At 50.8% G+C, this 11545-nt stretch overlaps 1 protein-coding gene across 1 annotated transcript; it reads left to right on the top strand.

The window, feature by feature from the left end:
* Positions 1 to 10159: 10159 nt before the first annotated feature.
* Positions 10160 to 11104, top strand: LOC125431703 (olfactory receptor 51I2-like). The gene has a single exon (XM_048494739.1). It carries the CDS (start codon positions 10160 to 10162, stop codon positions 11102 to 11104), a length of 945 nt encoding a protein of 314 aa, XP_048350696.1.
* The last annotated feature ends 441 nt before the right edge of the window (positions 11105 to 11545 follow it).

Here is an 11545-nt window from a genome sequence, read left to right as displayed (position 1 = left end):
TCCTCCAAGATGTGGACCCTTCGCTGGGCGCGCACCTCTTTCTTTCTTTCTTTCTTTCTTTCTTTCTTTCTTTCTTTCTTTCTTTCTTTCTTTCTTTCTTTCTTTCTTTCTTTCTTTCTTTCTTTCTTTCTTTCTCTCTCTCTCTTTCTTTCTTTCTTTCTCTCTTTATTTATTTATTTATTTCTCTCTCTCTCTCTCTTTCTTTCTTTCTTTCTTTCTCTCTTTATTTATTTATTTATTTCTCTCTCTCTATTTATTTATACATGTGTGTATCTCTCTCTCTCTCTCTCTCTCTCTCTCTCTCTCTCTCTCTCTCTCAAATTTCTAGACCGCCCACCCCCGAAGGGCTCTGGGCGGTGTACGCTAGGCCAGAAACAGTACTACCGATAGGCCAAAACAACAGTACACAGAATAAAATTAATTAATTAATTAATTAAATCAGGTTAAAACAATTTACAAAATTCATAAAAATAGCAGCAACAATACAATGCAGTACAATACAGCAGGAATATAACTGAATCATAGAAGTATATGGCGCCCGAACCCAAGGCCGGGTGGGCGAGCAGTGGAGATGGGGCCAGCTGGCACGGCCGGGCCACGTGCGTCATGGGCTTCCGCCTGCCGAGGGGCACAAAGGCATTGGGCGTCCCGAGGAACACAGGGCACTGGTCAGTGGGCTTTTGGGAGGGCACCTTCCACGGCTTGAAGGCCGCTCGGACCCAGATGGCGGGTAGCTTGCAGGGCTGGGCCGAGGGGGCCTCTTGCAGCCGATAGCTGTGGGCGTCCCAGAGGACTTGGCGTAGCTCCAGGCCTGTCAGGTGCAGCCCCCCCTTCAGTGTCCCCTGCCAGACAGAAGAGGAGATGTGGGGGGGGGGGGGCGAGAACAGCGGAGCCCACCCAGGCCCTCCTTCTGGGCACCCAGGCTGCTGTGCTGCCTCAGAACGGCCGGGTGGCGAAACCTCCGACCTCTTGTGACACGGGGGATGAGACTGCACGAGGAAGCACAGGGGGACACGGAGACGACAAAACAGTTCATCCTAGAAGCACCGTTCCCATCGATCGAGTTGTTTTCCCGCATGCGTCAGTCTTGTGGGGTTCTGCAGTGGGCTGTCCTGGATGCGGTGGGGATACCCAGAGTCACTCTCTCTCACACACGCACCCTTTGTCTGAATTGCTGGATGCTGCTTTGGCGGTCCTGAACCGGAGCCCGGCTGTGGTGCTTGTTCGACTAAGTGTGCGCCCATTGAAAGTGCACCGGGAGAAGATCAATGGTGCCGGTTGGGACGCCCGAGGTCTTGTCGGGCATCATGTTGCTTTCCACTCTGGAGGGGGTCGATCTATGGCTCCCAATCTTGAACCTCCTTGATCTGAGATTGCAAATGCCTTAGCAGACCAGGTGCTCGGGAGCAGCCGCAGCAGCAGCAGAAGGCCCTTGCTTTCACCTCCTGCACGTGAGCTCCCAAAGGCACCTGGTGGGCCACTGCGAGTAGCAGAATGCTGGACTTCTTATGGGTTCGGCTGACCCCTGCTAGATCAGTTGAGATCCTAAGGGTTGCACCAGAGCCAGCATTACTGCGAGCAAATTACTAAAGCTAAAAAAAAGAAAAGAAAAGCATTCCTCCAGGAATGTTGAGCCCAGAAGGTGAGCCTCTACCTCGACTCAATTGCCCTGGTCTGGCCATGGGGTGTGGGTAGGGGCGGGGCCTCCTCTGGTTGCCTTTAGGCTAGACTACTGCAACGTGTGCTACTCGGGTCTACCCATAAAGACAACAGGCCACTTAGTGCGGAATGGTTCCCGTCGGGCCCGTTCTGCAGATACTTCAGGAGGAGTCTCTCGTTGAATTTGTGCCCTGACTGCCATGAGCCATCATAGACTTGGAAAAGACCCCCAAGGGTCATCTAGTCCAACCCCCTACCATGCAGGAACACACAATCAAAGCACTCACGACATGTGTTCATCCAGCCTCTTTAAAAAAACCTCCAAAGAAGGAGACTCCACCACACTCCGAGGCAGTGAGTTCCACTGTCCCAACAGCCCTTATGGCTATTGGCTGTATTATCAATATATGATCACAGTGTATGCAAAAAATTCTATGTACCCTGAAACCATAACCTTAAGTGCAATATATAGAAGCAATTGCTTAACATACAATAAATAGATACAAATAAATGCAATAAATATTATGCTACACAACTATGATTCTTACATATCAAATGTAGAATTTGAGTTGTCACATTCAGTCAGTCTGTGCCTCTATCAGAATTTTTAAAGTGGCTACAGTCCTTCAGACGTGGCAAGTACATCATGCGTTGTGAGCTGCACTTGGTGTCCCGATCCGTGTATCCAACTTATTTCAGTGTCACCGAGGAGGTCCTTTGGGGGGATGTGATTGAAGTCTATCAAATTATGCATGGGGTAGAAAATGTGGGCAGAGAGACATTTTTCTCTCTTTCTCACAATACTAGAACCAGGGGGCATCCATTGAAAATGCTGGGGGGAAGAATTAGGACTGATAAAAGGAAACACTTCTTCACGCAACGTGCGATTGGTGTTTGGAATATGCTGCCACAGGAGGTGGTGATGGCCACTCACCTGGATAGCTTTAAAAGGGGCTTGGACAGATTTATGGAGGAGAAGTCGATTTATGGCTACCAATCTTGATCCTCTTTGATCTCAGATTGCAAAGGCCTTAGCAGACCAGGTGCTCAGGGGGAGCAGCAGCAGCAGAAGGCCATTGCTTTCACCTCCTGCATGTGAGCTCCCCAAGGCACCTGGTGGGCCACTGTGAGGAGCAGAGAACTGGACTAGATGGACTCTGGTCTGATCCAGCTGGCTTGTTCTTATGTTCTTATAGTGTGTAAACCTTCCAGATGTACACCAGAAGTGTAGAATCTCCCAAAAGAACAGCAGGTCTTAAAGAATCACTTCAATTAAAGTGACTCCTGGATCACTTAGTGGCCATACAAAGCCTAATATAATAGCAGTCCCTTACTCCGTTCATTATGTGCATGGCGCACGCTCCAGCATACCTTCAAAACGCATAACGCGTTGACATACATTTTCATACGTCTCCATCAGTGAAGGTTTCTTCTTTATAGCATGATATCAAGATCATTACAGGGATACTTTTATCAGAATTTAAATGTATTGTTCCTGACGTGTCAGAACTCTCTCAGCCCCACCTACCTGACAAGGTGTCTGTTGCAGGGAAGGGAGAGGAGTTTGTGAGCCCCTTTGAGTCTCCTTACAGGAGAGGAAGATGGGGTATAAATCCAAGCTACTATTAGTTCGTGTGTGTAAAGGCTATCGAAGAGATAGACAAAGTGCAGAGAAGGGCAACGAGGATGATTGAGGGACTGGAGCACCTTCCCTGTGAGGAGAGGCTGCAGCGTTTGGGGCTCTTTAGTTTGGAGAGGAGACGTCTGAGGGGGGATAGGATTGAAGTCTACAAAATTATGCATGGGGTAGAAAACGTTGACAGAGATAAAGTGGGCCACTGCGAGTAGCAGAGAGCTGGACTAGATGGACTCTGGTCTGATCCAGCTGGCTTGTTCTTATGTTCTTGTGTTCTTATTACTACTACTACTTCTTCTTCTGTGAATTCCCAGTGGGACTTCTGTAAGCAAATTCCTCTGCACCCACCTGAACAGGTGGGCTCTGATTCATGGCCATCTCCCCCAGGGGAAGTTGCATGGAAAAAACAAGGAAGTGACAGGTGGGCAAAATGGCAGGTTGGCTCGGCTTGGGACACTTCGCAAGCGGGAAAATCCCTGTGTAAATAAAAACGGCAGGAAAGCCCCACTGGGCAGCCAACAGCCAGTGTTTGCATCAATGGCCCCACTGGGCAGCCAAAAGCAGTGTTTGCATCAATGGCCCCACTGGGCAGCCAAAAGCAGTGTTTGCATCAATGGCCACTGCTGCCTCCCTCTCTCCTGACGCTTTCCCCATGTGGGGAGATCTGTGGGGGGAGGGGATTCAAGGCCATGGAAGAAAGAACCAGCAGGTGAGTTCAGGTCTCTTGCGCGCTCCCTCTGAGCCCCTGAATCTGGCCCGGCTGTTCTTCTGGACTCTGCTGAGCTCCAAGTGCTTTTCAATGTAAAGTTTCCCCCTTGAAACCCCCTTAAATCATTTCCTTGGAGACAAGTCATTCAAGCATCTCCTTTTAGAGAGGCAACTGCGCTATTCTAAGAACATAAGAACTAGCCAGCTGGATCAGACCAGAGTCCATCTAGTCCAGCTCTCTCCTACTTTCAGTGGCCCACCAGGTGCCTTTGGGAGCTCACATGCAGGAGGTGAAAGCAAGGGCCTTCTGCTGCTGCTGCTGCTCCCGAGCACCTGGTCTGCTAAGGCCTTTGCAACCTCAGATCAAGGAGGATCAAGATTGGGAGCCATAGATCGACTTCTCCTCTATAAATCTGTCCAAGCCCCTTTTAAAGCTATCCAGGTGAGTGGCCATCACCACCTCCTGTGGCCGCATATTCCAAACACCAATCACACGTTGCGTGAAGAAGTGTTTCCTTTTATTAGTCCTAATTCTTCCCCCCAGCATTTTCAATGGATGCCCCCTGGTTGCGTGCATGGATGCCACACGCGCAGTGGAGGAACTCAGATCTTCCTTCCAATACCACCCTCACGCCAGCAGTGGGCACACAATCGCTCCTGGGTCTCCATGGGTTGTGTGGAGTCTGGCAGAAGACAACAGCCTGCATCCCAGGGGCGCATAAAGAGCTTTGGCGAAGAGGGAGCCCCCACTGCAACCAAGAGTGTTCCTTTGGTATCTCAGGACCAAGGTCCCCAGGGAGCTCTGCTGGCTGTAGGAGGAAAGTCTCTCTCCGTCTCACACCCACACGAACACACCCACACACACCCGGGATTCCCAAAGCTGCATAAAACATGTCGCAGCCGAGTCCCTGGCTATGCTGGGTGTCCTTCTTCAGCTGCTGGCCGCGACGATCCCCCTGTCTCCATCGTGGGAAGTGTGCTTGGTGAGTTGTTTTGCACCCGGGAACTTTTGTGAAGGAAAAGGTGGCTGCAAATCCTGCCTTGTCAAGGGGGCGTCCCGAGTCACTGGGCTGGGCTCGTGGGCTACGGCTTGCCCTGATGGCTTCCTCCACCAAGATGGTACCTTTCTCAGAAAGGAAGGTGAGATGCGAGTGACGCCGAACAGGAAGAGGTAAAAAGGGAGCCGGGAGAGAGGAGCCCCCCCCCTCCCCCCGATAACGCTCAGTGCCTGCAGGGGTGGTTTGTGCGGGGCTGTGTAAAGGCTGCAGAGCTCCCGTGGATGCCTGCTTTAGGCTCATCTGGTTTCTCTGACATGCTCTGCTCTGGGTGGAGAATATTGACTGGAATCTGATTTAGCGTCTCTTTGGCACAGCATGGAAACTATTTTCCTGGGCAAAGAGAATGAGAAACTGTTGATTGAATTTACGTTAAAGCAGAGTACAGTCAAATAGCAATCGTGACCCAGATACCAGCGAGTTGCTCCATAATGAGTTTTACTAGCCAAAGGGAGGGCGAACAGGGAGAAAACAGTAAACTCGAATCTAAATGTGTCTCAGCACATGGTAGAAACGGAGGCTGACCGATCCAGAACCGAGAGGCTAAGTTAATGTTATCACCTCAGCTGCACGCGCTCTGGGGCAGCCGGGCGGGCAGCGGCTACTAAATTGGCCAAGGCCTCGTCAATAGATCAGCTCACTAGTGATAGCGGAGCCAGGAGAGAATCCTGCTCCTGGACTGTGTCTGTACTAAAACGATTGAAAAAGTTATTGTGTTTTGTATTTATTAGGTAGAAACTGGTTTGTATTAGATAGAAGTAGGATTTGTAAGTTTCCCTGCATTTGTGATTGTATGGAACCTCCTTGGCCCAAGGCAGAGAGCCATCTCTGCCTCACCCGGACCCATCCCATTCACGTGTAAAGTTACCGATGCACGCGGACAAAGGGAAGCCTCCGCCGAGGCGCCCTGCCCTGCCTAATCTCATCAGCAGGCAGATAAGGGGACACACGTCATCGCTCTCTGCTTCCTGACCCTGGACACCTGGAGAAAACCTTTGTGTTTCCCCCGTCAGTGAACACGTCATCGCCTCGCCCTGCTCTGGTAGCGAAACTTGAAGGATGCCTATCGGACACTGATTGGTTCCTGCATGTTGCAATCGATTGGTTGTTTTGAATTTTGTTGATGAAGGGGGGTGGGCTGTGTGTGGTGCTCCCGGTGCCCCGACGGGAGAAAGTGTAATATAATGAGGTGCTGACACCTAGGTCAGCATCTCAATAAATCTTTATTTATCTGAGCCTGCGGTGCCCAGGTTCCTGAAGCTGCGAAGGCGGAGACCACCTCTGAGTAAGGAAAGTGTTATCCTGAGCAGCGCGGTAACACTAGAATGTGACCTCAGATCTTGTTTACGTACAAACAGACAGTTAACGCTTTCGTGCCTGGCTGTGACATACACTTGCAATTCCCAGCAGAGACCTGCAAAATAAATGGCCCATCCAAGCCTCCAACCTTCTTTGGACCGTCCTTAGCCAGACTTCCTGCCAAGTGAACATACACAGGGTGGATCCCAGCCCATTTCTGTAGACAATTAGCTGACGTGTCTTGATTTGCTATAAGAACATAAGAACATAAGAACAAGCCAGCTGGATCAGACCAGAGTCCATCTAGTCCAGCTCTCTGCTACTCGCAGTGGCCCACCAGGTACCTTTGGGAGCTCATGTGCAGGAGGTGAAAGCAACAGCCTTCTGCTGCTGCTGCTCCCGAGCACCTGGTCTGCTAAGGCATTTGCAATCTCAGATCAAGGAGGATCAAGATTGGTAGCCATAGATCGACTTCTCCTCCATAAATCTGTCCAAGCCCTTTTTAAAGCTATCCAGGTTAGTGGCCATCACCACCTCCAGTGGCAGCATATTCCAAACACCAATCACACGTTGCGTGAAGAAGTGTTTCCTTTTATTAGTCCTAATTCTTCCCCCCAGCATTTTCAATGGATGCCCCCTGGTTCTAGTATTGTGAGAAAGAGAGAAAAATTTCTCTCTGTCCACATTTTCTACCCCATGCATAATTTTGTAGACTTCAATCATATCCCCCCTCAGACGCCTCCTCTCCAAACTAAAGAGTCCCAACCGCTGCAGCCTCTCCTCATAGGGAAGGTGCTCCAGTCCCTCAATCATCCTTGTTGCCCTTCTCCTGCACTTTTTCTATCTCCTCAATATCCTTTTTGAGATGCGGCGACCAGAACTGGACACAGTACTCCAAGTGCGGTCGCACCACGGCTTTATATAGGGGCATGACAATCTTTGCAGTTTTATTCTCAATTCCTTTTCTAATGATCCCCAGCATAGAGTTTGCCTTTTTCACAGCTGCCATGCATTGAGTTGACATTCCCATGGAACTATCAACTAAGACGCCTAAATCCCTTTCCTGGTCTGTGACTGATAGCACTGACCCCTGTAGCGTGTATGTGAAGTTTGGATTTTTGGCCCCTATGTGCATCACTTTACATTTTGCTACATTGAACTGCATTTGCCATTTCTGAGCCCACTCGCTATCCATTTATTTTGTCCAGATCAGGTAATGCAGGGGGAGTTTTGCATTTGACCTTTCTTCTATAGCACACAGGTGTCAAACTCGCGGTCCTCCAGATGTTATGGACTACAGTTCCCATCATCCTCTGCCAGCATCATGCTGACAGTGGATGATGGGAACTGTAGTCCATAACATCTGGAGGACCGCAAGTTTGACACCTACGATCTAGCACATATTTATCTGGTCTTTTCTTATAAGAATGCCCTCTGCTGGGCCCATGACCTTGAGGGGAGGAATTGTCAATTTAAATGCTGCTTCTGAAGAAAACAACCAAGGGGGGGGCAATTTGGAGGGAAAATACAAGTGGGTGGAGCCAAACCATCCAGATGGGACCACTGGGCAGAGAAAAGATCCCTGAACAACCAAACAGACCATGGATGTGCACAATGCAGCCAGCAAGAAGGCCTGGGATAGGTTAGAAATGAGGTCCCCCAGCTAGAGTTCATAAAATCATAGAATCATAGAGTTGGAAGAGACCCCAAAGGGCCATCAAGTCCAACCCGCCCCGCCCAGCCATGCAGGAACACACAACCAAAGCACTCCCGACACATGTTCTTCCAGCCTCTGCTTAAAAACCTCCAAAGAAGGAGACTCCTCCACCCTCCAAGGAAGTGAATTCCACTGTCCAACAGCCCTGACGGTCAGGAAGTTCTTCCTAATGTTTAGGTGGAATCTCTTTTCCTTCCCCTTGAACCCGTGAGTCTTGGTCCTGGTCTCTTGGGCAGCAGAAAACAAGCTTACTCCCTCTTCGACATGGCATCCCTTCAGATATCTAAACATGGCTATCATGTCCCTTCTTCACCTTCTCTTCTCCAGACTAAACATCCCCTGGTCCCTAAGCCTCTCCTCGTAGGGCCTGCCCTGGACTCCAGACCTTTGACCATTTTGGTTGCCCTCCTCTGGACCCGTTCCAGCTTGTCAATATCCTTCTTGAATTACGGTGCCCAGAACTGGACACAGTTCTAGCTCTGTGTTGGAAATTTCCTGGAGTTTTGTGGAGGAGTCTGGGAAAGGTGGGTCTTGCAGAGTGGGAAGAGGTGGGAGCTCGGCCGGTACATAATGCCGCACAATCCACCCTCTGAAGGGGTCCTAGTCTCCGGTGGGGGTGGGGAGGAGAAGGGGCTGATCACAGCACTGTGCAGATCAGGCGGAATCCCAGGGGAAATCCAAAATCCAGACCCTTCCAAGAAAGGAGAGCCACTCGCTGCAGTACCTGTGGGGGAACAGAGGGCCCGGCTGGAGCTCATCTGACTTTGGCTCTTCTCTCTGGCACCAAGAGCCTTGCGCTGATGTGAGAGGTGCAAAGAAAGAGCCCTCCCCCCACACACCTTTGCAAGGGGAATGGATCCGCCTCTGGGTTGGAAGGCTCGGCTGTGTTTTACGTGTCTTGGTTTGGTGTAGACAGATCTCATCAGAAGTTCGGCTGGGGTGATACTTGGATGCGGGGGGTGGGTGGGAGGGAGGCACCCAGGAAGTCTCCAAGAGCAGGCAAAGGCAAACGGCCTCTGCTTCTCCCTTGCCTTGAAAGTCTCTGGCTGGGCTCATCGTGAGTTGGCTGTGGCTCGAGGGCAGATACATACATACTTCCTTTCTCAGTGTTAAAATACAGGCAGCCTCAAGGATTTTTAGAGGAATTAGCTGGAGAGAGAGTGTGGTGTAGCGGTCAGAGTGCTGGACCAGGATCCGGCTCAAAGCCCCCTTCGGCCATGAAATGCTATGAGCCAGTCCTTCTTTCTCGGGGCTCTCTTGGGGGGGGGGCAAAATAGTGGGGAGCCACATACGACACTCAGAGCTCTTGAGAGGACCGGTGGGACGAAGTGTCTGGGCAGGCAGAGTCAAGACGCTTGAATTAAAAAAGAGAGAGAAGGATGCAGCTAATGAAGGGATTTGGGAGTCTTAGTAGACCACAAACTGAACATGAGTTAGCAGTGTGATGCAGCGGCCAAAAAAGTTTGTTTTCTGCTGCCTCAGAATCTAAGATATGGAGTAATGGATTCAAGGTGAAGGAAAAAGAGATTCCACCTAAACATTAGGAAGAACTTCCTGACCATCAGGGCTGTTCAACAGGCCGTCACGTGTTTCCATTCTTCTCTCTCCCCTGCCAAAAACTGTCCCAACCGTCTGCCTCAGTGTTGGGGTCCTTTGCTGTGACATACTGAGAATCCTGCCACTGGCATGGAAAATACTGCATATGTGACTCAGGGCATAAGAACATAAGAAAGAGCCTGCTGGATCAGACCAGAGTCCATCTAGTCCAGCTCTCTGCTACTCGCAGTGGCCCACCAGGTGCCTTTGGGAGCTCACCTGCAGGAGGTGAAAGCAATGGCCTTCTGCTGCTGCTGCTGCTGTTGCTCCCGAGCACCTGGACTGTTAAGGCATTTGCAATCTCAGATCAAAGAGGATCAAGATTGGTAGCCATAAATTGGCATCTGTATCTAACACCCCAAAAGCAAACCAGACATCCAGATGCAGTCCTGATTCATTCATTTTTGTGCCCGCAGGTACTGAATGGGGGAAATGCCCTCCTCCTCCTCCTCCTCCTCCTCCTCCTCCTCCTCCTCCTCCTCCTCCTCCATGAGATCTCTTGGAAACCAGAGCGTTGCCTCTCCCAGGTTCCTCCTCACAGGCATCCCAGGATGGGAGGCCGGAAGCGCTTGGCTCTCTGTCCCATTCTGCCTCATGTACGCCGTAGCTCTTGTGGGAAACAGCGCCGTCGTCCTTGTGGTTGTGAAAGACCAGAATCTGCACAAGCCCATGTACCTGTTCCTCTCCATGCTGGCAGTCAGCGAGATGGGGGTGTCTCTCTCCACCCTTCCGACAGTGCTGAACGTCTTCCTCTTCTCCTCGAGGGAAATAGGGATGGACTCCTGCTTCGCCCAGATGTTCTTCATCCACTGCTTCTCCATCATGGACTCGGGGGTCCTCTGGGCCATGGCCCTGGACCGCTTCCTAGCCATCTACAACCCCCTCCAATATGCCACCATCCTGACCACCCCCAGGATCGCCATGATCGGCCTGGGGATTGCTGTGAAGAGCGTCACCCTCCTGCTCCCACTGCCAGTTCTTCTGAGGCGGCTGCCGTTCTGCGGGTCCAACGTGCTCGCCCACCCCTATTGCTTGCACCCCAATTTAATCCGGCTCCCGTGTGCGGACACCCGAGTCAACAGCCTCTACGGCTTGTTCGTCTTGCTCTGCACTTTTGGGCTGGACTCTTTGTTTATCCTCTTGTCCTACACCATGATAGTCAAGACTGTGCTGAGCATGGCCTCCAAGGAAGGGCGCCTCAAAGCCCTCAACACCTGCGTCTCCCACATCTGTGCCGTCGTGGTCTACTACACCCCCATGATCGGCCTGTCTATGGTGTACAGGTTTGGCAAACATGCTCCCCCCGTTCTGCATTCCCTCATGGCCAACGTCTACCTCCTGGTGCCCCCGGTCCTGAACCCCATCATCTACAGCATCAAAACCAAGGAGATTTTCAAGGGCTTTGGGAAGGTCTTTCTTCCAAAGAAATTCTGACATGGAATGAGATGGAGCAGAGGGGATGCAGAATGACTTCCCTGCGCTTCAAGCAACGACTGTCAGCTATCAGGCTTGGAGACTTGATAAGTCACATCCATGGGATGAATGTGTCTGTAACCCCCATGCTCAGAATGGGTTGACCCAGAAAGGGGTGGAGACTCAAAGCAGCAGAAGGCTGCAGAGCTCATGTAGTTTGGAGGAGACGAGGCTACCAGACTCGGGCCTTGGTTTGTATAAGCCCTTAACACCTTGTTAAGGTAACTGCAATGTTGTTGGGAACTAGTGGGAAGGTAGTTGTTTATTTTTGCTATGTTGTAAATGTTGGAGTTTATTGTTTCAGGGTTTCTTTTATGTGGTTGTAATGCGTGAGAGTTCTCCTGGAAACCTTCACCGTGTTGAATCCTGTTCACCAAGCCCTGGGAGTCTTCAGGAGCCAAC

This window comes from Sphaerodactylus townsendi, linkage group LG04, assembly GCF_021028975.2.
Source record: "Sphaerodactylus townsendi isolate TG3544 linkage group LG04, MPM_Stown_v2.3, whole genome shotgun sequence".
Lineage (NCBI taxonomy): Eukaryota > Metazoa > Chordata > Lepidosauria > Squamata > Sphaerodactylidae > Sphaerodactylus > Sphaerodactylus townsendi.
This window is presented reverse-complemented; position numbering and strand designations above follow the sequence as displayed.

Excerpts from the sequence above, each read along its gene's own strand:
- LOC125431703 (XM_048494739.1), top strand. The coding sequence starts at position 10,160 with ATGAGATCTCTTGGAAACCAGAGCGTTGCCTCTCCCAGGTTCCTCCTC.